Source organism: Neomonachus schauinslandi, chromosome 5 (genome assembly GCF_002201575.2).
Source record: "Neomonachus schauinslandi chromosome 5, ASM220157v2, whole genome shotgun sequence".
Classification (NCBI taxonomy): Eukaryota; Metazoa; Chordata; class Mammalia; order Carnivora; family Phocidae; genus Neomonachus; species Neomonachus schauinslandi.
The window spans coordinates 63,112,786-63,139,228 of record NC_058407.1 but is presented as its reverse complement, the minus strand read 5'-3'; the positions used below and the strand labels follow the sequence as shown (position 1 = coordinate 63,139,228).

Genomic DNA, 26,443 nt, shown 5'->3' with positions numbered 1-26,443 from the left:
CCCCGCCTTACCACCTTTTCTCCTCTGACTCCCCCACGCCCCAGGACCACCTGTGGCCCTTCTGATAACCAGTCCCTGTCCTGTGCCGTTCCCCTAGAACCCGTGTGAGAGCCTCCGGGGCCACCCTGCCGGGATGACATATGCTGCCAACATCCTACCTCACCATCCGGCCCGAGGCACTTTTGAGGACTTTACCTGCTGAGCCCCGCAGGCCACTGTACCAAAGGCCTAGGTGGGGAGGGCTAGGACAGTAAGGGGGCCCTCGGCCGCGCCCCCCCCACATCTGCCCTGGGGACTCACTCCCCCCTCCCAAGGTAGACCCCCACTCCTGGGCAGTCCTTTCCTCTTGTCTGTGGTGAGGAAGGAATCTTGACCATAGAGCCCTCTCCCTGCCTCTATCCCATTCTTTTTATTTTTACTGAAACTAATCTAAAACAACAACAACAACAACAAACTAAACTTAACTAAAAAGAGAGAAAGGGGCAGGTGACCTCAGGCTGCCCCTCTCTGCTCCATGCTGCCTCCCCCAGCTCCCAGCCTGAATTCTGTCTGTCTGTCTGTCATCTGAGTGTCCACCTACATTCTGCTGCCGCCAGCCACCAAAGCCCCTCCCAGTGGGGGGTGGAGGGGATCCTTGGGGTCTGGAATTTGGCCCCAAACCAGAGAATGTACCTTGAAGGGGAGGGCTAGTGGGGGGGGCTTCCCCAGCCTTAAGAGACCCTCTCAGCCCAGTGACCCCCCCAACCCCAAGTCTCCAGGCAGGAACTAAGACCCTAGTCCCCATCCCCACCCCCTTACATGTGAAGTCTCTAGGGAGTTGGGGGTGGGGTATCCCCTGAAGAAGTGGATGATGGGGAGAAGATGTGGCCCTGGTGCTGTAGGCCACATCCTGATACCTGTAAGTTCACCCCCACCCCAGAACTGCTGGAGAGAAATCCCAAGAGGTAGCACTCCTCTACCATCCCATGAAAGATCCAGCTGGTTGGCTTCCAGCTCAGGGAGAGGGGCACTGGTGCCTAACCTCACTGGTCCCTCTCCCAGGGGCCCCTGCAGAGGGCCACATCCATAAATTTTCTTATGGAACTCTCCCAAGGCCTCTTCCCCAACTTCATTTGCTTCTCTCAACAACCTCATCTGCATTTTCTATTTCTATATGATACAGACTCTATATTGCTATATCTCTGTATATACTTTCCCCTAACTCTGTCTGTCTCTATGCCATCCCCTCTTGTCTCTAAGAACCATCCTCCCACCCAAAGTTCCCCTTTCTGTGTTTCCACTCCCTCCCTGGTCTCTGAATGCCCTTGCCTGTATAAAGAGTTGGACTCTCTCCCCTGGTGTCTGTACTGTGTACACACATCCCTCTGAGAAGCACAAGGAGACGACACGCGCATTGTAACCTTCGCACTGTCTCGGTGGCGACATAAAGGAAGCTGTGAATCACAAGCTCTGCCTCTTTCTGGCCTCACCCTCTCACCCCAACCCCGGGCACCCTACGCCCTCCCTGTAGCCTTAACATTCCCTCCCCTGTTCCACCATCCCAATGCCCTTTGCCTGGCTGACTGTGGCCTCTCCAGGGAAGGGGTAGCTACAGACAGAGCCCCCCACCCAGGGAATGGAGATCTGCTCTGCACACTAAGCCAAGGGTATCAGAGACAAGGGGAGCTGTGGACTGGTGACTTGTAGCTGGAGCAGTGGGGTGCTGACAAGCAGAAGTTGAGGTCCTCAGTCAGTGACCTTTCCTTTCGTCTGGGTGCCCAGCCTCCTTTCCGCACCTGATACCCAAGCCCACCACTTATATTTTCTGGCGAGGTACGGTTTGGTAATGGTGGGAAAAATACAGGCCTAGAGGGGTAGTTTTTAAAGCTCCGCTGTTCTGTCCCTCCTTCCTATCTTAATGAGAAATGAATGAGGTAGAGGGCCTGCCATGCCCCCTCCCCCAGGCACTCCTCCTAGGCCAGAGCCCTACCCCTTCCCAAGCCTTCTCTACCCAACTGTCTCTTGGTCTCCAACCCCAGAACAGGACTTTGGCAGGTCACCTGTGCATTGGTCTGGAGCTGCAGAGTGAGGCTATGGGATTTTCGGGAACTCTTGGTTCCTAGAAGTTCTTTGGAGATCAGACCTCTCCAGAGGGAAGCAGGAGCAAGGCCCATGGGTGTGCACGGGATGGGGAACCGCAGGCAGGGCTATGGGTGACGCATGCCTCTGGTCTAATAAACTGGGTTTCAACCATCTCTTCAGTGTCGTTCTTCTCTTATTTGAACAGTACTGAGGCCTTACCAAGAAGTGCCTAGAGCTAAGCTTAGCTTGGGGCCAAACAATCAGGGAGAAGTAAGAAGGCTTGAGCCTCCTGGGATGGGGCCGACTGACCATCACACCAGGAATGGTTTCAACCACTGGCCAGGAAAAGAGGGCGAGGTGAAAGACAACAAAAGTCCCAAAGAGAAGTCCTAGCACAAAGGATTCTTTAGAGAGGGGGCAGCGTCAAAATCCAAAAATAAAATCTGGAAGCAGGTTAGGTTTTAAAGGTCAGGGACAAAGTTGGGTTCAAATTGCGGTGTGAGGTAGTTATTGAGGTACTGTATCTGTGGAATGAGCCCTGGCTATGAGCTAGAAGATCTGGATTCTGGGCTTTGGCTTTACTGCTAACTTGTTGGTTGATCTTTGCGAAGTCATTCACTAAGATCAACTTTCCGGTTTGTAAAATGGAATAAACAGTGCATTCTCCTCTTCAGCCCCCCAGGCTTACAGCAGTAAGAGAAGGTAACGAAAAACAAAGCGCTTTAGAAAGTTAAATCTCCTGCGCCTGCATGAAGCAGTTACTCCACCACCCCCCGTCATCAGAGCTCTGAGGCTGAGGTGTGGTCCCCCTTTCCAGGGCCTTGTCTTCCTCCCGTCGGCCTGGGGGCGCCCGCTCACAGGGCCTCTCTATCCCGGAATTCTTCTCTATGGTCTTCCCTCCCGGAGCGCGAAGACGGGAGGGAGTGGTCAGCACGCCTTTTCCGCTAGTCGCCCCCCTCTAGCCCACAGTCTCGCTGCCCCGAGCCTCCCGTGCCGGCCGGCCGGCCGGGCGGACAGGCGGGCGTGCGGGGGGCGCGCGGGGGGCGGGGGGAGTTCCGGTTCCGGTTCTTTGTGCAGCTGCAGCAGCGGCTCGGGGGAAGATGGCGGCCCGGGCGGGTTTCCAGTCTGTGGCTCCGAGCGGCGGTGCCGGAGCCTCAGGAGGGGCGGGCGCGGCGGCTGCCCTGGGTCCGGGCGGGACTCCGGGGCCTCCCGTGCGAATGGGCCCGGCGCCGGGTCAAGGGCTGTACCGCTCCCCGATGCCCGGAGCGGCCTATCCGGTGAGTGGGGCAGGAGGAGGGGCGCGCGGGCCGGGGGCGGGGCCGAGCGGGGGCCTGGGACTGACAGGGGTGGGGGAGAAGTAGGAGGGACTCTCCTGGGAGGGATTCGGGCCCTGAGTCGGGGTGAGGGGAGGCAGTGCGGAGGAAGAGAAGGGAGGCGGTTAGCATCCCCACCTGCTCCTGGGAGCATTGTTTCCGTTGGGGAGTCAGGGTACAGGAACAGCGTGGTTGAAGTGGGGCCAGAGGTGGGCATGTGAGGACCGGAGTGCAAAAGGGCTAGGGCAGTTCCAGCGCCCGGAGGAACACTACACAGAAGGTGTAGCAAGCAAATTGAGGTCAGCTTCTAAGGAAACGATAGCTGGCAGTACCATCTGAGTAAATGTGGGACTTAGAGAAGATGCCCAATGTGTCAGATACAAAATAGACTGGGGAGCATTTGAGTATAATCTGGGTGTCTCTTAGCTTTGGGGCTATATTCTCCTGTGGAATTGTACCTGGAGTACAGGACGCTCCAGTTATTTGGATTTCAGAGACAGAGGGCTCTCCTTCCATTGTGCTTCACCCCACCCCCAGCCTTGTTCATTCAAAGAACTCAGGCCATCTCCCACTTTTTCTTGGTGGGGTTTGTAGGGAAGCCATGACATCTCTGGGTCCTCTCCTCTCTATAGAGACCAGGTATGCTGCCAGGCAGCCGAATGACACCTCAGGGACCTTCCATGGGACCCCCTGGCTATGGGGGGAACCCTTCAGTCCGACCTGGCCTGGCCCAGTCAGGGATGGACCAGTCCCGCAAGAGACCTGCACCTCAGCAGATACAGCAGGTCCAGCAGCAGGCGGTCCAAAATCGAAACCACAAGTAAGATGACTCTGGGGCGAGGGAGGGAGGGAAGGAGGGAGGAAGCCCGTGAGGACACAGGTGATGGGAGAGACTGAACCCAGAAGTGGTGGTGCTGTGTCAGCAGATGGGTGCTCATTCTTCAGAATGCCTCACATGGGTGGGGGTGGGGATGGGCGGAGTGTCTTTGATTTGAGAGATGCTTTGCAGTCCCTTCATTTTCCTATAAACGGAGGTGCTGACCAGTCTGTCTTCATGTTCTGGCTAGTTCTATCCCAACGTGATAACAGTATTTATTCCAAACAGTGCAAAGAAAAAGAAGATGGCTGACAAAATTCTACCTCAAAGGGTGAGTCCAGGCTGTAGGTCTTCTTGAGGATGTGCTGAGTTTGAAAATAGAAATGGTCAGCTCTAGATCCCAATGATATCTTTTTGTTCCTAAGATTCGTGAACTGGTACCAGAATCCCAGGCCTATATGGATCTCTTGGCTTTTGAAAGGAAACTGGACCAGACTATCATGAGGAAACGGCTAGATATCCAGGAGGCCTTGAAACGTCCCATCAAGGTAATGCAGGAGAGTGCTAGGCAGAGAGCCAAAGGAGAGGGCTCGGGAACCTTCAGTGGGCTTAGGATGAGAAATCAAAGGCACAGCGCAGCTCTCCTTGGCATTTAAATTACATCTCCCTTCCGCCTACGAACTGAGAATTACATTAGAACTGAACAGCAAAGGGGGAGGGGCTTTTGCTATCTCTTGCACCAGAAATACACCCTGTCCGTGTTTTTGCCATAACTGCTCTGCTACCTTGGGAACCTGGCACCTTGCATGACTTTGTCTGTTTGGCATCCTCGTGTATACACTTGCACTCAGGCCAGTGTCCTGTATTCTTATAGATGGAATCTCTATCCACCCACCCCAGGGAATGGGTAGATAGTAAGCCAGTCTGTTAGGAGTAATTTGGGGGTTTGGGGAGAGCTTGTCTTCAATATTAAACCCCTGAAGCCCCACCATCAATCCTGTTTCTGCCTTCCTCAGCAAAAACGGAAGCTGCGAATTTTCATTTCTAACACTTTCAATCCGGCTAAATCAGATGCCGAGGATGGGGAAGGGACGGTGGCTTCCTGGGAGCTTCGGGTAGAAGGACGGCTCCTGGAGGATGTGAGTTCAAAGTCCACTGTGGTTGACGTCTAGGGTGGGAGCTGCTGGGAGCAAGCAATGTTGTCTGGTTGGCAGGAAGCCTGATCGGTGCTCACAGCTCCTTTTGGGAACAGCAGGGAGAGGGTCACTGTGTTCCCTGCACTAAAAGACAATGGTTCTTTGTGTCTGGCTCCCACAGCTTGGCCCTCGCTGTGGTATCATATCAAGAACCTTATTGTTCTGGGATTTGATTTGTTGTTTACTTTCCTTCTGATGGTGCTGGCCATTGGACTTAGCATCTGCAGATTATTCAGTTTTTGGTTTTTGTTTCTTAAAAATCAAGTGAGTTTGCACTTAGCACTTGAAGACATGCTTTTCTCTCTGAGTCCTTGAGGTCCTTGATTCCCACTGCGGTATCTCCACCTTCCCAACTGTCATTGGAGACCTCTCACAGTTTAAGAGGGATAGTTTTCTTTGCTTCATGGGGAGCATCAGCTGACAGGTATTAGCCCAAACTTCCTACCCCAGAAGCTCACCTTTCATTCTTTGCACTCTCTGTTTTTAGCTGTTCATAAGCAAGCTAATTTGAATGCATTTTTGCAGGAAAACCGGGGCTCCGTGTCAGAGCTTCCTTCTCTATATAGGTCCAGTCCATCTGCTGGTGGTGTCATTCCATCCAAATAAAGCTGTTTTTGTTCTGGCTGCTTATTGCCTGTGATTCATTTCCCCTCTAGAGTCAGACTTTTCTCTGTTCAGACTCGCTTTGTTACGGGCAACGGTTTGGCTTAACTTGCCTCATTTCCCTTAGGGAAATGAGGTGGGTAAGTCAGTGACCCTGTACATGTTATTGGCTGCTCCTTCAGGGTTCTGTGGCTACTCTGATGGGTTTAATACCCCCAGACACCGACCTTGTCATCTCCTGAGAGAGATTCAGAAGACAGTTTTTTGAGTTTTTTTCCCATTGCTGTTGTGGGTTCCTTTTTAATGGGATTTTTGTCTTGAGGAATTTCTTCTGGTCTTTTCTAACATGATCTCTCCTCTCTCTCCTCTAGTCAGCTTTGTCCAAATATGATGCCACCAAACAAAAGAGGAAATTCTCTTCCTTTTTTAAGTCCTTGGTGATCGAACTGGACAAAGACCTGTATGGGCCAGACAACCATCTGGTAGAAGTGAGTAGTTCTGTCCTCTAGGCTTTGACTCCATGACTGGAGGATGAGGGACTTGGGAGCCCAACTTTAATGTTTAGGGAGAGGGGGAGGTATACAGGGTTACCCCCAGTATTAAGTACTACCCTTGCAGTTTGCACGTTGACCTCCAGGTGGCACTAGCTGTTCTGATACTCTTTGAACCCAAGAGCTCTTGCAGTCTGACTTGTCCCACCTTTTTAATGTTATTATCCTGGTTGCTGCCCCAAGGGAAATTCTAATGGAGGCCTCTTATACATTGCAGGTTATCTCTGCATCTTGCTTATTAATAATGGTGAGATGTAGTTATCCACACCCTACTCATACTTTTTCCTGATAGCAGGTGCTGTAATTAAGGCGGTTAGCTAATAGGGTTCTAGTCCTTGCAAGGTTACCTCTATAGATAGATCGGGGACTTCCTTTTGGCTCCTGTTCTGTTTAGATTCACTTCCCGCATCATCAGAAATCCTTTGTTATAAAGCCTGGTTACACAGTGTTCTGAAGTCCACATTAGCGACAGTGTTCTTTGGGGTACAGTCAAAACAGAATGAGACAGTCCAGCTCCCTGAGTGAACTTAACCTGCTCCTTTCTTTGCCAGTGTAGCTGCAGCCCCTTAACCTCAACCACTAAGAGACATGGAAAGGTCTTTACCATCTAATAAGGGAAGTAAGTCATAGAATCAATAGAAATTTGTAAATATATTTACCTTGACTTTATAGCAGTAGAGTATAGTGGCTAAGAAAGTGGGCTTTAGAATCAGACATGCCAGAGCTCAAATCACAGCGCTACCACTTAGTGGTTGTTTGACCTTAGGCAAGTTACTCCACTCGTCTAAGCATTAGTTTGCTCATCTGTAAAATAGGTTTAATTGTGTCTATCTTATGTGGAAGTAATGTGGGAATTATGTGGGAATTAAATGAGATAATCCCAGGTAAAGGTCTTAGAAGACTCTTGAACATAGTAAGTATTCAAGAAATGATAGCCACGTTTTTTTTTTACTGTGCACATAATGTATTATCTATTTGGTGGATAAAGTTACCACTGAAAATTTAGGCTAATTTAAATGTGACCCTAAATAGAATCAAAGGTTAATCTGTTTACGTACAGACAGTAATCCGAGACCTTTATGCAGTGTTTAGAAATGTCTCCTGCTATTGCTCTTTCCCAATAGCCTCAGTAATCAAAGTTGAATATTCAGTCATTACAGACGCTCTTCCCTCCCACCCCAGCTCTTCCTCTGGGAGAGCAGCCCCTGACATCTTCCTCTCTCTAGTGGCACAGGACCGCCACTACCCAGGAGACGGACGGCTTCCAGGTGAAGCGGCCAGGAGACGTGAATGTACGGTGTACTGTCCTCCTGATGCTGGACTACCAGGTATTCTGGGGTGACGTCAGGGGACCTAGCTTTCACAGCCACCTCCTATCAGCAGCCTGATACTCAGAGGTTTAAGTCTAGTTGTGGGTGATTTGTCACCAGACGATAAACTCCCTAAATATAAGGAGAGGGGCTTAGTCATCTCTGAGTTCTTCCTAGTGTTTTTTGGCCCCAGAGAAAGCACTACATTAATGCTTGTTGAATGGCTTGAATGTGTGGCCACGCTGAAGCACCCCAAAATGCATATAGACCCAGCTCACTAGCTTCATCCCTGTCCTCTTTGGTTCTCTGCAGCCTCCCCAGTTTAAATTAGACCCTCGCCTGGCTCGGCTCCTGGGCATCCACACCCAGACCCGTCCAGTGATCATCCAAGCACTGTGGCAATATATTAAGACACATAAGCTCCAGGACCCTCACGAGCGGGAGTTTGTCATCTGTGACAAGTACCTCCAGCAGGTAAGAAAAGGACCCATTCTTTTGCCGGAGTCCAGTGGAGCACTAGTTGTGCTCAAAATGCCCACTTCGTAGCTGCCTTTTTCCTCTTTCACACAGATCTTCGAGTCTCAACGTATGAAGTTTTCAGAGATCCCTCAGCGGCTGCACGCCTTGCTCATGCCACCGGAGCCCATCATCATTAATCACGTCATCAGGTGGGTATGTAGGGGAGGCAGCCGTGGGCTGCGGTGGCCGGGCACCAGCTCTCACAAACCGGCTGTCCGATTTTCAGGGAGCACGTTGTCAAATAGCAGTGATGTAAATTCTTTACACTCACTGTTTGGTGAAAAGGAGGGTAGCATACACCCCCAAGCTCATAATTTCTTAATTGTTCTATTACATCTTACCAGTATTTGTGTTTGCGAGGTTACTTACGTCTGCTGCGTACGTCTGGTGGAAACAGCAGTCCGTTTCTCCTGCTGTCCAAGAGGAGAGCGTTCCCGCGAAGACTTTCTCACGAGCTAAAGTGGCATAAAGCAACAAAGCAATTACCTTTAATTTACGTGGAAACATTTTTGAGCATCCCAGACCCCCAAAAGGACCTCTTTCACGCAAAATAAATAGAAACAAAGTCTGCGTGCTCACAGACACAAGTCACAGCCCTGGCGGCTCGCTGACAAGATGCTGGCTGTGGTTCTCCCAGAGAAGCTGCTCGGGGCACGCGCTGCCTCGGGGATATGCTGCTGCGACAGCGGTGCCGAGCGCTGGTTTTGCTTCTCGCCTGTTCTCGTAAACGGGAAGATCCTCCTCGGAAAAACTAACATAGGTCTTCTGGAAAAGTAAAGTGCTATAATGTGTTATGGCGTGTTACTGCACATGTTATCGCAGCTCCGTGATCAGTGACATAACATTGGCAGCTTGAACCCAGCCACGTTGGGAATATTTAAACCACAGAAATCAGCAAATGCTCCAAATTGGCTTTTTTTTTCCTCCTCTTTCGGAGAGTCAGTTGTTAGACATTTACCAGCCCATCGCGGACGGGCTCCCATCTCTTCTGTGGATGGTAAAACATTCCAGCCTGAGACTCTACAGTTCCATTATCTCCTCTCACTGTTCCGTTCAGAAGATGGATGGGCAAGGCGTCTTACTGGATATGGAGTGAAGGAATGCCCTTCCCCCCTCCTCAGAGCAGCAGGCGGCTGGCTACAGTCTCTCTGCCTTCTTTCCCTTACTCCCTGTTAATTCCAATAAGGCTTTCCTTCCTTTATATCCTGAGCTGTCACTCAGCCAACAGTAACTCCTACGATTTATATGTTGGATTGTTAATAGCTCATCTGCCCTGTGCTTAAAGTTAAGCCGCTTTTTACTTTATTTTGTATGGTGTGTGTTTTATTTGAATTTATTTTCAGGGTCAATTTTAGTTTAACAGGGAGAAAGGTATGTAAGATACTACAGTGGTAGTTTCCTTTGGGGAGGGAGAGAAACTTCATTTTCACTGGATATCTTTTGGACCATTTGAATTTTTACCAGTGATCTAAAAAAACACAGTAGCTTTGTTGGGGTTTATATACAGTAGGTCACACACACTTGAAGTGTAGTTGGAGAGTTTGTCAAATGTAACACCATGTAGCTACCATCGGAAGGAAGGTACAGGAAGTTTCTGTTGCATGCAGAAGTTCTCTTGTGCCTTCTTGCAGTCGACCCCTTACCTTCATTCTTGGGCCTTCTTCTGGATCTTGTGTAAATAGGTCTTAGGGGACGAGCCCTTTACCAGCCCCTTTTGGTTTCCTCCCCAGTGTTGACCCTAATGATCAGAAAAAGACCGCTTGTTATGACATCGATGTGGAAGTGGATGATACTTTGAAGACCCAGATGAATTCTTTCCTGCTGTCGACTGCCAGCCAGCAGGAGATTGCTACTCTAGACAACAAGGTAGGGGCCCCTGCCTTGGGTAGCTTGGGTGCCACCAGCCCTCTGCCACAGCTCGTAGGCTGTCTTTTGATTCTCGACATTGGTTCAGGATGTAGTAACACCTAGTATACGCCAGCACAGGTACCAGTTGGAGCTGGATGCTAGGATTCTGGCCGTAACTTCGAAGAGCTTTGAGCCTTAGTTTTTGAACTGTGAAATAGAGACTATCGCTTTTTTATAAAGTTGTTGTGAGGATTCAGTGAGACGATGTATGTAAAGACGACACGGTATCTGGCACATGAAAACAATAACTGCTGCTGTTTCTGCTATTATCTTGGTTAGACATAGTCCATGCAGGTAAAGCCAGAAAAGGCTCGAAGGAACACAAAGAACAGGGAGGCTTTCCTGGAAGAGTTGGTGCCCCAACTAAATCTTGAAGGACAAAGTGAGAGTTAATGAAAGGGGAGAAAGGATAGTGCTTAGGGGTGTGGGAGGCAGAGGACATTGCAAAAAGAGAGAACAGGGTATGTAAAAACGAGAGAGAAGTATGTTCAAGAAGTACAAGCTGTTTAATGTGCTAGGTCTATTTCAGGGTTCCAGGGATGGGAAATTTGGGGAAAAGAAACTGGACAGGGAAGCAGGAGCCTAACCATGAAGAAGCTTTGATACAGGGAAACTGGTTTCTATTTCGTCCTGAAGACTGGAGGCAGTGATGCTCTTTGCATTTAGAATGATCACTGGCAGGAAAGTGGAAAGTGAGTTGTAAGAGGGGCAGATCTGGAGGCCAGAAGCCCAAATAGGAGGCCAGTGCAGTAACGCATGGGAGACGTGTGGAGGCCTAAACCTGTGGTACTGACAGTAAGGATGAAAAGAAGTAGATCTGAGAGGTGTCAAAGTGGAACTGAAGAGATTTGGATGGTGGGGAGCGGCTTCAGGGAGAAGGAGGCATTATGACTCCCAGGGTTTCAGCTTGGATGCATGGTAGTATTCATCCAGATTGGCAACAGGAGAACAGAAGTGAGTATTGGGGGAAAGGTAGTGAATTTCATTTTGGAGAGTTTCAGATGCCTTGAGATGTCCAAACAGATGGAGTGGTTGGAGTTTAGAAAATGGACTGGTCTGTAGACTGAGGACTCACGAACCTGTCAGTGGTAATGGAAGATCTGTCAGTGAAGGAAGTTGCCAGGATGAGTATGGATGATGAGGGGAGGGCAGGAACAGACCTCTGGAGCACAGCTTTTGAGCCAGCGGTCTGTACCACTGCCCTACCTCAGAGTGTTTTTGCACCTATTTGTGCTGTGGATTAAGTATTCACCGTGCGGCTTCCCCCATGGTGGATGTTGTGGAGACCAGAAGGAAAACTTCGGCCATGTGGGGTGTGTGACACTGTGCACATATCTGCTGAAAGAATGCCAAGTGCTGGGCAGCATGAGTTGGGGCTCGGGGCAGCACTCCGGGCCTTGGTTGGGAGTGGCAGGCACTGTCTGCCGTGTAACTTCGCATTTCCCAGTCTGAAATGTTAGGAGCGTCCTTCTCTTCCTTTCAGATCCATGAGACAATAGAAACTATCAATCAGCTGAAGACCCAGCGGGAGTTCATGCTGAGCTTCGCCAGAGACCCTCAGGGTTTCATCAATGATTGGCTACAGTCCCAGTGCCGGGACCTCAAGGTAAAGAACTAGGAAAGGTGCATAGGGCCTTAGGTCAGTGAGGCACACATTTGCTTTGTTTCTGTAGCATCTGGTAGAAGAGCCGGAGGGGGAAGTGAAGGACCAGATTTTCTTTAGCCTGCTCTCAGGTCTGTTTTCTAATCGAGTCAGGATATGAGGTGGAGCCATCGAGTGTTTATCCAGCCTCCTTACTGTGAGGTGTCACATCGTAGGGGATGCGGAGTGCAGACCTGGATCTCTGCTTTCAGAGCAACCTGCATTCTGTTTGGAGAAACTAGGCTAATAGGATTTATGCATTTATTTATTTATTTAAAATGTGAAGATCTAATTGGTTTTGTTCAATGATTCATGAATTAGGCAGCATCCCTTCTAGTAAATAGGCCCTCTGAGGAGTTGTACAGAATGGAAGGTTTTGATAGACAGGCGTGAGGGGAGGAGCAAGGAAGTTATTAGCAGAAGCAAAGAAAGGATTGTTTCAGACCAGGGTATTTTCTTTTGGGGGGAAGGGAACCAACTGATCCGATATAAAAAAGTTGTAAACCACGTAAGTCATGATGGGAACTCACCACTACCACTGCGATAATTCAGAGAAGGGAGGTAGGTGAGGCTGGGATAGCTGGGGAACGCCCCCATGGTGAAGGTGGGATCTGAGGTGTTTCTCAGAGAGGGGAGCACCACAAGCTTAGGCAAGGAAGGGGGCTGAGCATTGAACGAGTGAAATGTGCCCGCAGTTTTCTCCTTCTCCGTGGAAGGTGACTGTGACTAATTACAAAGGCCGAGCAGAGGAGCGACGGATGAGGGGTGCCAGAAAGGGTCCCTGAACAAAGCAATAGACTCACTGATAGCAAGGGGTGACTTCGGTCGTTGTATTAGTAGTTTGCGAGGGCTGCCATAGTAAAGTACCACAAACTGAGTGCCTTAAACAAAAATTTATTTTTATCTGGAGGCTGGCATTCTGAAATCAGAGTGTTGGCAGGGTTGGCTTCTTCTGAGGGCTGTGAGGGAGAGTCTGTTCCAGGCCGCTCCCCTAGCTTGTGGTAGCCTCAGGCATTCCTTGGTTTGCAGATGGTGTTCTCCAAGTGTCTTCACATCGTCTTCCCTCTGTGCATGTCTGTCTCTGTGTCCAAGTTCCCCCTTTTTATAAGGATACCAGTCATGTTGGATTAGGCCCACCCTAATGACTTCATCTTAACTTGATCATCTGCAGAGACCCTATTTCCAAATAAGGTCACATTCACAGGTACTGGGGGGTTAGGATTTTTGACATCTTTTGGGGGGATACAATTCAGTCCATAACAGGTGTGAAGGAGGGAGACAAGTCTATTCTCCTCTCTCTTCCCCCTCCCATATCCCCCAGACCATGACCGATGTGGTGGGTAACCCAGAGGAAGAGCGCCGAGCCGAGTTTTACTTCCAGCCTTGGGCTCAGGAGGCTGTGTGCCGATACTTCTACTCCAAGGTAGGTGCCTGGGCATGGGAAACTGACGAAAAGCAAGGGGTCTGAACCCCAGATGGGGGTCAGCGGTATGAGGTGCCAGCTTCTGGTTTGTCTCATCTCCTGCTCCCTCCACTGTTTTCTCCCTAGGTGCAGCAGAGACGACAAGAATTAGAGCAAGCCTTGGGAATCCGAAATACATAGGGCCTCTCCCACAGCCCTGATTTGGCTGCACCGATTCGTATTGGGGCCCTGTGCTGCCTGCCTCATAGCACCTGCCTTGGTCTTGCTTGGGGCCTTCCAGGGGATGCTGTTGGTTCAAGGACAACACCAGAATGAAGAGGGTCTCGCATTTCTGTCCCACAAGACACCTGTCACCCTCTTCTCCCACCCCATCCCTTCCTGTCCCCTAGCTTCCCTTTGCCCCACAAAGTTCCCATGTGCCTCTACCCTCCCCTGGTCTACATAGGACCTCTAGATAGTATTAGAGAGAGAACCTGTAGTGGTAATCAGTGCATTGAATGGATTGGGCCTAAGGCCAGGTGGTCTTCAAGGGGACCGGCTACACTGATCCTGCCCTTCAGAGACCCAGGAGTTGGGAGCTTTAGCCCCTTCTCTGAGACTCAGGCCTGGGGGCACTCTATAAGCTAGTTGATTTGGCTCTCTGGATAACAGAATCCAATTTCCTTCCTTCCCTCCACAGGTTTGGAGCACACTCTCCCTTTACTTGTTGCCCTCTAGCACTAAAGGAACCCTGGTTCTTGGGCCCCACTGAGCCCCAGGTCAGTCCGCAGCCCTCCGGATTGGCCTGCTGTCTCAGTGCTTCTCTTACTCCCTCGTAGGGGGTCCACATCAGTATTGGAGTTTGTTAACTAGTGCTCCCTCCCAGCACACTCCCTGTAGCTGCTGTCTTTAGGATCCCCTGCTCTCGAGCTGTCCTAACGCAGGGCATTTGGGTGGGGGAATCTTGCCTTTCTCCGTCAGAGCCCCAGGGATCTAACCTGGGGTATTGTCATTGCCAGCAGAGGCCGTTCCTTCCTGCTGTTGCTTGGAGGTGTGACTCATTTATTCACTCCATCCTGCCTCCCCTATCCCTTCATAGAGAAACAGGCCTCAAATCAAACGGGTAAAAGCCCTGGGCCATCCCTGTCTTCCTGTCCCTTGTCTGCCCAGTTGACACCCACTGGTGACTTCTAGGGCACTGAGGAGTGAAAGCGCCTAGGGCTGGCGAATAGCTCTGAGTTGGGTTTGTGACTCTTCCCTCTCCCTGCTTCACAGGATTGTGACTCCCCAGCCCTTGCCCTCAAAGCTTCAGACCCCCTCAGGTAGCAGCAGGACCTTGTGATCTTGGCCCCTTGGAACTGAGATGGTTTTGCATCTTTCCAGGAGAGCCTCAGATTCTTCTTCCAGGTTGTATCACCCCAAGTTAGCATATCCCAGGCTCGCAGACTCAACATAGCAGGGTGGGAGACAGCTGGGCACAAAGGGGAATTCCGTTCAGCCTGGGCTCTAAACCCACAGAACTGACAAAAGCCCCTGCTTCCCCACCCCCTCCTCAGGCTCCTGCGAGCACATCCTCCAGCCCCATAACCCTGCCTCTTCCACACTGGGGACAGAATTTTCTCCCCATCTTCCCCTTCCTCCCATTATCCCATCCCTCCCTTAAAAGGTTCTCCCCACAGACACTGGACCACCTCTGTCCTTGGGGCTGGGACCATGAGAAGGAAGTTCAGCACTCCTACATAGTGTCCCTGTTGAAGATAACTTTTTATTAACTGAATTATGTTTTTTTCATGGACCAAAATTTTTTTTGTACTGTCCCCTTACCGATGTCACCCAGTTTTAATAAAAGAATCTTCTGAAGGATGGGTCCCCCTACCTATTGAGGGAGAGCTCTTCCCTGAGCTCTTTCTCTGATACCATTAGCCATGCTCATGGTATCTGTTCATTTTATTTGAATAACAAATATTTCTTGAGCGCCTGCTGTGTGCTCGCTGTGGGGCTAGGCACTAGAGATAGGGTGGAAAACAAGGTTTCTACCCTGTGGACCTCAGGTTCTCACCTGAGAGCTGCTTCTGTCAGCCCAGTGGTCCAAGCAGGCCGGGTACTGGTTGGGATTATTGGGCTTCCTCACTGGGTCTGAGCGTCCTGCCCCCAGCTCTCGGTAGGGAGGTCCTACGAGCCAGTAGCACTGCGATCTCCTCCCTCACCCTGCTGGGCTCCCTGTGGCACCCGCCGGCTCCAGAGCACTGCCCGGGGGGCGCCTGCGGTTCCTCAGGCTTGCTGATCCCGAGCCACCTGTAGGCGAGTTCCTCCCAGGGCTCCTATCTAGCGAGGGCCTGCGCAGCCGAAGACTGTGTGCCTCTGCCTGCCAGTCCTTTTAAGGTTCCACTTTCACGGCCCTGAGAGATTTCAGTTCTTAAGACTGGCATGGAAGTGCTGTGTTGCGCTCCTCATGGCTACAGATAACCTGCCCCTCGGGATTGATCTGTTAGAAGCATGAAATTCTGCAGCTCCCATCATAATGTGCTTGCTCCTCACCTGGCGGCTCGTACTTGCCTCCTTGGTGCCGCTGTCTTGTTTGGGTCTACCCGAGAACGGGCTTCAGAATGTAGGGGGAGCGCGACCACATTCCCAACTTGTAGTAAAAAAAGAATTATCCTTTGCCTTCATGGATGGGAACACGCAAGTAGTGCCTTGCATGCAGTCACACCCACCCAGGTTACAACTTGTTCCCAATTTGGAACTTGGGGGTTTATCGGACTTGAGTAGGGAAAAGGAGAATGTGTGGGGTTGATAACTTGGGAGCGGAAAAAAGTGATGTCAAGGACACTGAAATGGCATCTGTTTTTACGCAGGCTAATTACATGTATAATGAATGGCTGATGAACCATTATTAATTTCAAGCAGATAATCTACAGCTCGCTCTGGGGAAAAGCTCTAGTAGTACAGGCAGCTTCTGTGATGAGCCAGTTCTGAATCTGCACACTCTTTATTCGCATATAAATGCACAAGTTCGTTGTCTCCATACTACTGAAAATGATTTTAGGGGCAAAATGAGAGATGGGAGAATTTAGGCAAAAAACCAGGGGGTTATTTTATGCATAAACATCCATTCTCCGGGGTTCCCGCCATATGTGCCAGGGACAAAAGCGTTCTTTCTCTTGCGTCACCCAGAATGGCACTTGGCGCTGGTCCTTTGTCTCAGTGCCAGCGCGGTAATGAGGCTGGCTCTGTAGCAGGTGCATTTTCACTCCTAAGGGAAACCATCAACTACCAACTTCATGTATGTTCCCCGGTGAGAGGAACTCCCTGCCATGGGAGGGGAATACGGTAGGCCCCTCCTGGGCAGTCCCTAGAATTTAGAAAAACCTTCTCCCCCCAATCTTGCCCTCGGGCCCATTGACCCTTTCTCGGTGGTTGCACCCAGACTCCTCTCTGGCCTGGTGCTCACTGCTGTTGCCGGCCAGCAGGGGCCCCAGGGGGTGAAAACGCCCACTCAGCACTCCGCTGAGCCAGGAGGTCCACACGTGGGCAGACACTGGTGTCCGCCCTCTAGGCCAAGGGGCACAGGCAGCCGGAGCGTAGGGGCATTTGCCTCACTCCAGATCAGCCTAGGAACAAGAGCCGCTTCTCTTCCTTGTCAAACAGATGGCTGTGGGTGATGTAGAGTCCCGGACTGCTCAGTGTGTTCTTCCCAGCCTCTTCCCATGTCCCAAATCACACACCCCACTTACTCTCAATTACAGGATCTAGGAACACAAAGCGCCACAGAAGTTAACGGCTGCCCCAGGTGCTGCCTCCCTTCCCCTTTCTGGCTTCTTGCAAGCCAGCCACTAACTTGAGGGAGCCCCTAGTGTGGTAGCTGGAAAACCCAAGAAAGAACTGGAGGAAGCTCAAAGCCTCTCAAGAACAGTGAACGCTTTAGCCACCTTCTTTGCTCTCCTGTCCTCTTCAAGCCCAGAATCTGCTTGGCATCAGAGCTTCTAACTCTTGACATTTCCCACCACCTCGTCCTGGAAGACATTCAGGTGAGGATCCTTTGAGGTGAGGAGAGAAGCCCAAGGGGGAGTCCCTGAGATGACCACTGTGGGTAACAGATGACCTTTTCCCTTGGGGCTCCTGGGGTCTCTTATCCTTGGGCTGGGATGCCCCCAAAACAGGCCCCTAGCTCTTATGTGGTCTTTAAAAGTGAGCCCACAGCCGCCCACCTCACTTACACCCAGCCCTGTGGTAGAGCTAGCGTGGGGCCAGTGACATAGTCTTTGTCACTGCTAGAGGACAAACCTGTAGAGGAGATTTTGGGTTCCTAAGAGGCTATGTGGGGTGATTCCTACCTTGGAAAAGAAAGCATTCCTGCATCTGCTACTAGGACTGAATACAATTTATTTCAGTGCTGGGGGACAGAAGGGAAGGGGGGGCAGTCACTTGCTCCTCATCTGGGCTATTTCTTGGTAGACCTCAAAATGAGACCGTTACAGGGAGGGAGGGCTGGGGCCAAGGGAAGCAGCTCATTAGCACCATCAGCTGGCAAACCTAAAAGGAAGAGGGGCCTGGACTCTGCCCTATTCCTGTTCACCACCTGTCTCTACCCTTTTCTCCCCTTTCCCTGGCTTTACCAGAGTCCCTGTCTCCCTGGGCACCCGCCTCCCAACCCGCCCCTGGAGGGCGGGACTTGGCTGCACCCATGTGTGGCGGAGTTATATGCTCCTAGTCGGCAGAGGAGCTGGGGAGCAGGGCACTGAGCTGGATCAGTTAGAGAAGTGGCACCATGGCTGGCAAGAAAGTCTGCATTGTAGGCTCCGGCAACTGGTAAGTGGCTCTGTCAAGGAGTACAAGGCTAGGGTGAGAGGCAGGAGGCAGACGGTGGGTAGGAAGTGCCCTCCAATTTCTGTTCCACCCCTGCTATCTTCTGTGCCTACCCTCACAGGGCAGATGGTGCCCAAACCTTTCAGGTCCTTGCCTGCCTGGGCAGTTGCACCTGTTTGCCACAGGAAGGGAGTTTCCAGAGTGCTCCCTGCCTGAAAAGCTGCTTGGGGGTGGGGTTTGGGGAGATCAGAAGTCTGGCCCCCTTCTCCAGCTGCAAAGTGTAAGGTAGACTGAGTCTCCTTTCTACTGCCAGGGACACATTTTCATGGTGGCGGGAGCTCACAAGGAAGATGGGCAAGGAAATAATCTGGTGGGCTGCTGCACTGTCCCCTCACCACCACCCTGTGCCTCCTCCCCTGCCCCCGTTCCTCCCTCATGCCCTGACTCTTCTACTTTCTGTCCTCCCCCTCCCACTAGGGGCTCAGCTATTGCCAAGATTGTGGGAGGCAATGCAGCCCAGCTGTCACACTTTGACCCCCGGGTGACCATGTGGGTGTTTGAGGAAGACATCGGGGGGAGAAAGCTGACAGAGATCATCAACACGCAGCATGAGAACGTCAAATACCTGCCAGGGCACAAGCTGCCCCCCAACGTGGTGAGCCCCAAAACCCTGCAAGGAAGGGAGAGGGAAGTGGAGGGGTGCTTCCTGCTGAGAGGGGGCCATTTCAGCTGCTACTTGGACTTAGGAAGCGTCTTGGGATGGCTGCTGTAGACACAGGGCACCCCTATGCACAACCCCCAAAGTGCTCTCCCAGGACTTTCTAGAACTGAGGAGAACCTGAACCCATCCCCACCCCCCCGATACACTTATGGGCTTCCAGGCAGAAAAGGGAGGGGGACAAGGAAGTTGGTTTCCATGGCAACCAAAGACTGGGGGTCTGGGTAGCACCTGCCTCAGGCTCTAATCCTGTTACTTATTCACTGGGCTATTAGCTGAGTGGGAGGCTGTTCCTTGGACTTAAGGTCCCTGGTCAAATCCATGTGGCTTGCTCCCAACCTGGAGAGGGGGAGCAGGGAAGACAGCAGGGAGAGCTTTCCCTTCCCAGTTGGGGGCCCTAAGAAGCCGGGTGATGAAATCTTACTTGGCTTCTTCCTCCTGCCAAGCTTAGGCCTCCTGTGGCCTCCCTCACTGTCCCACAGCCAAGGGCTAGAAGAGTACTGCGTGGAGGTTCCCAGGAGTCCTCAAGAGCCCTGGGCAGCTGGAGGGAGAGGGATGATGATGAGGGGGAGGGAAGACAGTTTCATGCCTCCAGGTTCAGCCCTTCCAGATTCAATCCCCCAACTGTCCTTCCTTCTCCCCCCACCAGCCTCCCTCTTTAGCTCCTAGATCTCCTGAATGGGCTTCCACAGAAGCTAGAAGTCTGTGAAGCCCATGAGCACTGGTCACCCCCACAGGTGGCTGTACCAGACGTGGTCCAGGCTGCAGCGGATGCTGACATCCTGATCTTTGTGGTACCTCATCAGTTCATCGGCAAGATTTGTGATCAGCTCAAGGGCCACCTGAAGGCAAACGCCATTGGTGTATCTCTTATTAAGGTACCAGGAACATCTTCATGTGGATGGGGGAGGGGTGCAGCTAACTGTTGTGGGGTCAGGGTGGGGGAAGAGAACAGAAAATGGCAGAAGAAGGCCAAGAGTTTTTTGGAGAGAGGGGAGGAGTCGCTTTGGGGAGGCTGAGAAATAGGTGCTGGGGGCCACTGGGGAGGGGAGACTGGTTGGGGAGTAAGAGATCGGTTTGGAGGCCGATGTCTTGAGGAATTTAGGAGGCATACAAGGGATGTCTGTGGGTATGAGAAGTGGGCTGGTTTGGAGCAGTGTCTGGGCTGGAAGCTGGTTTGGGGTACTCTGTGGGGGGTTGTTTAGGGATGTGGAGGGGATACACTGCCTTGGAGATGTAGGTTGATTGAAGGTATATGGAAGGAGAATTTTCAAAAGGATTCATTTTCACGTGCGATCTACCGTCCTCACAGCAAGCTCTGGCTGCGTTGGAATGGGGGAGGGAGGCTCCACCCAAATCCAGTGGGTGGTCCAGGGGGAAGAGGCCTTTGGGGACGGACACTGATGAATAGTGGATTTGGAAGGGGCAGGATTTCTGGGTGGGAAGCCCTCAGTTGGGCATAAAGGACACCTGGCCTGAGCTCCATCCTGTGCCCAGGGGTTAGACGAGGGCCCTCACGGGCTGAAGCTCATCTCTGAAGTGATTGGGGAGCAGCTTGGCCTCCCCATGAGCGTGCTAATGGGGGCCAACATTGCCAGCGAGGTGGCTGATGAGAAGTTCTGTGAGACCACCATTGGTGAGAGCCCTGTCGTCACCTACATAGCGCAGCATACGTCCCCGCTCTGTACTCCCCGCCCCCCCCATTTAGCCATCTTCTCCCCATTAATCAGGCGTCCCAAGCACCAGAGGTGAGGGAGGACTGGGACATCCCCCCAGGGAAAGGGTTGCAGGTCCTGCTTAGGGCAGGTGTGGGAAGAGTCAAGAATCCCCTTTTAAAGCCTTGCCCCCTTCCCACTTTAGGCTGCAAGGACCAGACCCAAGGACAGCTTCTGAAAAAGCTGATGCAGACACCCAATTTCCGCATCACAGTGGTGCAAGAGGTGGATACAGTAGAGATCTGTGGGGCCTTAAAGGTGAGAGGGGTGCAGAGGCAGCTATGGGGTGGGGAGAAGGCCCTGAAGGAGGGCCTGGCTTAGCTCTACGAGGTTGCTGGTACTCTGGGCTCTCACTCTTGGGCAATTGCTCCCCTTCCCCACCAAGTCTCACACACACACACATACACACACACAGGAAGAATTGTAGCAGTAAGGTCAGGGTCATTCAGGCCTGCCAGTTATTCACTATCAAACATTGGACCTCCTTCTTCCTTTCTTCCTATAGCTCCTTGTGGGACATCCCTGTCCCTGCCTCCAGTGGGTGGTCCAGGGGGAAGAGGAGATGTCCTGGGGAAGGACCCGGGCTAACAGGAGATAAGACATCCAGGACACCCAGGCAGATTGATGGCCAGAACTCTGGATCTTGGATAGAGCTGAGGACATCAGGGATATGGAACAGAACAGTCATGGATGGGAGGGCCAGCTGGACAGAAGACTGGTTTTCAGGAAAAGTTCTCAAGGATGGAGTATGGGGCAAGGTTGGGGAGCCAGGAAGCACGAGCCCAGGGGTACAGCAAGTGGGAAACTCAAGAGGTGGAAATAGTTGAGGAGCCCACCCACTGTGCTTCACTTAATTCAGTGGCGTGTCATGGCTGATGGAAGGAGTGTGAGGTAGGTGCCGAGGGGCCTGCAGGGAGGGATCCTTTCTCACCTGTGACCTCCACTCTCCAAAGAATGTAGTGGCCGTGGGCGCTGGCTTCTGTGATGGGTTGGGCTTTGGCGACAACACCAAGGCAGCAGTGATCCGACTGGGACTCATGGAGATGATCAGCTTTGCCAAGCTCTTCTGCAGTGGCCCTGTGTCCTGTGCCACCTTCTTGGAGAGCTGCGGTATTGCTGACCTCATCACTACCTGCTACGGAGGGCGGAACCGAAAGGTGGCAGAAGCCTTCGCCCGCACAGGAAAGGTGGGACCCTGGGACAATGGAGGATGGAGGGCAGCCCAACAGTTTCAATGTAGAGGGATTTAACTTGAGGCATCTCTTGAGCACAAACATTAAGACTGTTGTGAGCATTCCCAGCCTTTCTTTCCTACTAAGACCCCACCTCCCATCCGAGCCCCAGACTCTCCACCTCCCACAGACAACCTTCCTCTCCCATTTCCATCACCCGTCCTATTTCCTTCACAGCCCATTGAGCAGCTGGAGAGAGAGATGCTGAATGGGCAGAAGCTGCAGGGGCCCCCAACAGCCCGGGAGCTACACAGCATCCTCCAGCACAAGGGCCTGGTGGACAAGTAGGTGTCTGCCCCAGCCCCACTGGGGAAGGGAACCACAGCCAGAAGTGCTCTCCACATTCATTTTCCTCATCCCTCCTCCATCGGTGAAGCGGGCGGAGAGGGAACCTTCTGTTTACAGACAGAGACTAGAGCGTGGACAGAGTCTGCTCTGTCCACTCTCCCCCAGCTAGTTCATAGTCTTTGAACTACCTCCAGGCTAGTGTTCTTTAACCACACTGCTTGGACACCTCTATGTAGCCTCACTTCCTGTCCTTTCCTCCTGTCCTCTGCTATGAGGGCTGGAGCTCTGGGGCAGCAGGAATAAACTCAACTGACTGTCCCACTTCTCTGTCCCTCCACCCCAGTCTCAGCCACTACCTGGAGGCCAACCCTTCTGTACCCTGAATCCTCTCCTGGGTGCTAAGGCGTGAGGAGGACAGTCTCTGTGTCAAGGTGCTCCTTTTCAGGGAGCACAAACACAGTGGGGGTGATGGGCTGATCAGAGCGGAGCTGTGTTGGTCTGAAAGAATCCTAGTGTAAGAGTGTGAAACCGGTTCAGAAGATCAGCTCATGGCTGGTCAAGGGAAAGCCCCAGGTAAAGGAAGCAGCCTGTGCAAGAGGATGGGAAGAGGAAATGCATTTATTGAGCACCTTCACATTAATACATAATCCCTTCTGCACTTTGTTCTGTTAGTCCCGTTTTACAGTTGATGATACTGAGGCTTAGAGAGGTTAAGTGGCTGTCCCAACTAGAACAAATAATTCATCCCAGGGAATCATATAGGCAAGTTCAATATGATAGGGAACAGGGCAATCAACAACCTGACCCTAAACCCAGGACTAGGAAGTTCGAATTCTCAGCAACTGGAAATTGAGAGCCAGAGTGTGCCTGAGCTCAAAGGTGGGAGAGTAGGGGAGTGGAGGGTTAGGAGGTGGAGGGGGAGTGGGCAGGGGTAAAGGGGGGTAGGGGTATACTAGAAGGCTAAACTGGGTCTTTCCTTCCCCATTCTAGGTTTCCTCTGTTCATGGCTGTGTACAGGATATGCTATGAGAGCCAGCCAGTGGGTGAATTCATCCATTGCTTGCAGAATCATCCAGAACACTTGTGAACGGAACTGGGGCCCAGGCCAGGCAGCTTCTTTACCCCAATGGAGACAGTCAGCAGCTTGGGGTACCTGGCCACCAGGATCTGTGGGACGCTCCATGGAGCAGCCTCTTCTCCTGGAGAATAAGGAGGCTGTGGGGCCCAACTATCTACCTGGGGATCCTGAACCATCAAGCAGCCTATAGCCTCTTGCCACCACCTCTCACCAGAAATGGAGTTGCCTTGTCCCTCTCCAGATGTGGGGCTTTCTCCTTGTCTTCTGGGAGGGGTAGAATCAAGGCCCAGTGCTGTCTGCTTTGGGTGTGTGTGTTGGGGGGAGGATGAAGGGACAGGGAGGCAAGGGCTACCCACTGCTGCCTCACAAAGACCAGGAGCCCCATCCCCAAGCCCAGTTAAATGGCTAAAGAAGTACCTCAGCCACAGGAGGAATGAGGCAAGGGCTGACAAGGAGGGGTCTGGGCTTTTAAGCTGACACAGGCCTGAGGGTCCCCTTTGCTCTGACCTCTGCCAGGCCCCACACAGCATCAATGGATCTCAGTGTCTGTTAAAAAAATACAAAGCTCTCAACCCCCTCCTAGCTTCTCCTAGCAACATCTGCGTCCTCAGAAACCTCTGGTCGTTCCTCCCCACCTCCCCCAAGCTGCCCTGGCACCAGAGCTGCTGCCATGCTGGCATCTCTGGCCCTGGGGCTTGTCATTCTCCCCAGGGACTTCCTAGTTCTTGCTAGCTCCTCCCCACCATGCATGACCTTTCTAAGCCTTCCCTCGCCCTCCTGGCCAGCACCCTCTTCAGAGAGCAGGAACCTAATCTGCTGACAGCTACACCTTTTCATAGCAGGCTCAGATCACTCAGCTCCCTATGACCTTTGTATTTGCCCCGCCTCCCTTCTCTGGTTGGGGGAGGTGTCAGTTGGGTCCCTCCTGCTTCTATCTTCCCAAGGACATCCTGGGCTTCACCCCTTTCCTCCTCCCAAACCCTGTGCCTATTTCTCAGCTGCCCCCAGAGCAGCCAGGGCAGCTAACCAGCACCTGCATCAGGAGGCCAGGGGGCCAGAGAGTGGCCCAAAGGCTGATCAGGGATTGTGAGCAGGGAGGGATGAGCAGGTCCTTGTTGATGGCCCCCGACATTCCAAGGCCAGTCCTCCGTTGTCACTTGGAAGGCTTTCTCATGAGGTATTGACTCCATCAGCACCTCAGGAGCTGGGAAGGTCAAGGAGGAAAAAATTAAAACCACCCTACCCACTGTGGTGAGGGAAGAACAGGAAAGGGAGGAGGGAATGTGCTTTGAACTGGCCTTGTTCCAGGATGGGTTGGCAGCCAGGGAATGTCACAGGTCAGCAGCCTGGGCCCCTGGCTACAAATAGGCCCTGTGGGCCTGCCAGGCTCCAGCCATGTTCAGCAGAGGATCTCAGCTTCCTATGTGGCAGCACCTGGCACACTGTGGCTCTGGCCAGCATTATGTTAACCCTTTCTTACTCCCTGCCCAATCAGGGAGGTGGGCTCGGCTCCTCAGCGCTAGCCCTCGAGGATTCACTGACTTACCAGGGAAGGGCAGAGCTGCCTGGATCAGGCTGCGGGAGTGCAGGCACAGCCACCCCAGATTTGGCTGGGCCCAGGTTAGGGCTCTGACTGAACCCAGAGCTGCCTCCCCAGGAGGTCAAAGTGGGGGCAGAGACACAGCTCTTTTCCTTCGGCTGCAGCTGTAACCTTGTTAGCTAGTCCGACACCTTTGCCTACGTTTGTTCACTCCACAGTTAACAATCTGAGGCCTTCCCATCAAGCCTACCTCTTGTCTACTCAATAAATCGTGGTTTTCCCGGAAAGGAGTTGGGGAAGGGCGCTTCAGTGCATGCGGCAGTTCGTACGCTGTGGTGTATCACTGCATATATGTTTCCAGTCATGCCAAAGGGAAAAACGAACAAAAAGAGGGAAATCCCTCCTCGATAATCCCAGCCACCCCCGGCCCCTGGCAGGGGTGCCCACGCCGTCCCTCTCCCCGCAAGTGGTACCCTAATCCCGGCGCGCCTTTGGTTCTTAACCGCGCTTCTTGCAAGCGCGGAGTTCACAACACGGGCCAGAAACGTTAGAGATTCGTCCCTCGTACCCACTCTGTGGCCGTGACCAAACCTTCAGCCTTCTTGGCGGTCCTGGCCTCGCGGTGCCGGTCGGGTCCCTCCCTGAGTTCGGCCGAAGCGGGCCACGTGGAAGAGGGCAGCTCCAGGCTCTAGGGGGCGCGCGGCCCGCCTCCAGAGGGCTGCCCCCCACAGAATCTACCCAGCTCCCGGAGGCGTCGCGGCGCCCAGGCTGGGGATTGGCTGACTCTGAGTCGGCGAGAAAGACCGTCTTTTCTCTGGTGACTGTGTATCCTAAAAGTTCCGGTTCTAGAGCGGGAGTCACCAAAGACCCTCTGTCAATGGAGAATGGCTACAACCCCCAGAATTCAACAGTCCTCTCCGCGAGGAAGACCGGTCTGAGGATGCGCAGTAAGGGGGACTGGCCCGGAAGCGCAAAGGCGCCGAGCCGCCGCGCTGCGCCGTGCGCAGGCTCCCTCCGCAGTGGGCGGCTTTGTGTTGGCTCGGGCGCGTGCTGACCTCTCTCGCGTCGGGAGCCGAGTCCTAGAGGGTAAGCGGGACGGGTGGCAGGCAGAAAGAGTGGTTTCCGCTCCCGTAGCGCCCCAGGAAAGGCCGCTACCCTCGCGTACGTGGTCCTGCTGCTGCGTCCGGCTGCGCTAGGAAATTGCGCAGAGTGCGGCGGCCAGACGCTGCTGGCCGACGCCGCGGCGGGACGCCGGGAAGCGGCAGCACCCAGGTACGCCTTTGCCAGGGCCCCGCGGGGGCCGCGCGTCCGTTGAGGCGCCCCGTCTCGGGCCGGCCTTTGTTTACCCATCCTCCCACGCCCCGGCTTTCAGTGCCCTTGAGATCCCCGCGTATCCTGGGCCGCGGAGCGTGAGCCGCCAGCCGTACCGCTTCCAGCCCAGCAGACCCCTGACAGCCGTAGGTGCCTGTCAAACCTTGACTCCAACCCGGCGTCTTGGCCCTCCAAGCTCTGACTTCAGTAGCTCTGACCCTTCCTTGCCTTACAGTCAGCTGCGGCTCGGTGTGCGGCTCTCCCGGGCACCCTTCGTGCTGATGGATTAAACAGCTCCACTCCTTTGCCGCTTTCAGCTCCGGGAATGCTCTCCCCTCCCTTTTCCCGACTGGTATAAATCCTGTCCGTCCTTCTAAAGGACAAAGCCACACCTCCCCCCCCCCCCCCCCCCCCCCCCCCCCCCCCCCCCCCC

At 52.8% G+C, this 26,443-nt stretch overlaps 4 protein-coding genes across 8 annotated transcripts in view; all 4 read left to right on the top strand.

Annotated features, from left to right (window-relative positions):
• Positions 1-429, top strand: part of ASIC1 (acid sensing ion channel subunit 1) — a 41,292-nt gene extending 40,863 nt beyond the window's left edge. Inside the window, exon 11 of the mRNA XM_021704848.2 lies at positions 98-429. Coding sequence (XP_021560523.1) covers positions 98-202 — 105 coding nt within the window. The 3' untranslated portion in view covers positions 203-429. The remainder of the gene's footprint in view (positions 1-97) is intronic.
• A 2,701-nt stretch (positions 430-3,130) lies between these two features.
• On the top strand, positions 3,131-15,189 carry SMARCD1 (SWI/SNF related, matrix associated, actin dependent regulator of chromatin, subfamily d, member 1). Of its 2 annotated transcripts, XM_021704927.1 has the most exons (13): positions 3,131-3,338; positions 4,007-4,194; positions 4,480-4,522; positions 4,617-4,739; positions 5,208-5,330; positions 6,362-6,478; positions 7,768-7,869; positions 8,164-8,325; positions 8,422-8,519; positions 10,101-10,236; positions 11,762-11,884; positions 13,242-13,343; positions 13,470-15,189. In XM_021704927.1, exons 1-13 carry the CDS (start codon positions 3,162-3,164, stop codon positions 13,521-13,523), a joined length of 1,548 nt encoding a protein of 515 aa, XP_021560602.1. In that variant the 5' UTR covers positions 3,131-3,161; the 3' UTR covers positions 13,524-15,189. The 2 variants fall into 2 exon arrangements, with proteins under 2 accessions (XP_021560602.1, XP_044771361.1); XM_044915426.1 differs by lacking the exon at positions 11,762-11,884.
• Positions 15,190-17,372: 2,183 nt separating this feature from the next.
• Positions 17,373-25,068, top strand: GPD1 (glycerol-3-phosphate dehydrogenase 1). Of its 2 annotated transcripts, none has more exons than XM_021704928.2 (8): positions 17,373-18,131; positions 18,606-18,783; positions 19,584-19,724; positions 20,344-20,482; positions 20,707-20,819; positions 21,515-21,748; positions 21,971-22,077; positions 23,072-25,068. In XM_021704928.2, exons 1-8 carry the CDS (start codon positions 18,091-18,093, stop codon positions 23,166-23,168), a joined length of 1,050 nt encoding a protein of 349 aa, XP_021560603.1. In that variant the 5' UTR covers positions 17,373-18,090; the 3' UTR covers positions 23,169-25,068. The 2 variants fall into 2 exon arrangements, with proteins under 2 accessions (XP_021560603.1, XP_044771362.1); XM_044915427.1 differs by having other exon boundaries at positions 19,653-19,724; positions 23,072-24,702.
• Positions 25,069-25,568: 500 nt separating this feature from the next.
• Positions 25,569-26,443, top strand: part of LOC110593607 (cytochrome c oxidase assembly protein COX14) — a 5,809-nt gene continuing 4,934 nt past the window's right edge. For 2 of the 3 annotated variants that reach the window (XM_021704884.1, XM_021704886.1), the window contains exon 1: positions 25,569-25,785. The gene's annotated coding sequence lies outside the window, so the exon portion shown is untranslated. Of the gene's footprint in view, positions 25,972-26,443 lie in introns of all 3 variants that reach the window. The other variant, XM_021704885.1, reaches the window with a different exon arrangement.

Bases quoted from the DNA above. Each gene is read 5' to 3' on its own strand.
- SMARCD1 (XM_021704927.1), top strand. From the start codon at position 3,162: ATGGCGGCCCGGGCGGGTTTCCAGTCTGTGGCTCCGAGCGGCGGTGCC. The intron at 4,195-4,479 runs GTAAGATGACTC...TATTCCAAACAG, and splicing joins GTCCAAAATCGAAACCACAA to TGCAAAGAAAAAGAAGATGG. The intron at 7,870-8,163 runs GTATTCTGGGGT...GGTTCTCTGCAG, and splicing joins TCCTGATGCTGGACTACCAG to CCTCCCCAGTTTAAATTAGA.
- GPD1 (XM_021704928.2), top strand. From the start codon at position 18,091: ATGGCTGGCAAGAAAGTCTGCATTGTAGGCTCCGGCAACTG. The intron at 20,483-20,706 runs GTGAGAGCCCTG...TTCCCACTTTAG, and splicing joins GTTCTGTGAGACCACCATTG to GCTGCAAGGACCAGACCCAA. The intron at 22,078-23,071 runs GTAGGTGTCTGC...TCCCCATTCTAG, and splicing joins CACAAGGGCCTGGTGGACAA to GTTTCCTCTGTTCATGGCTG.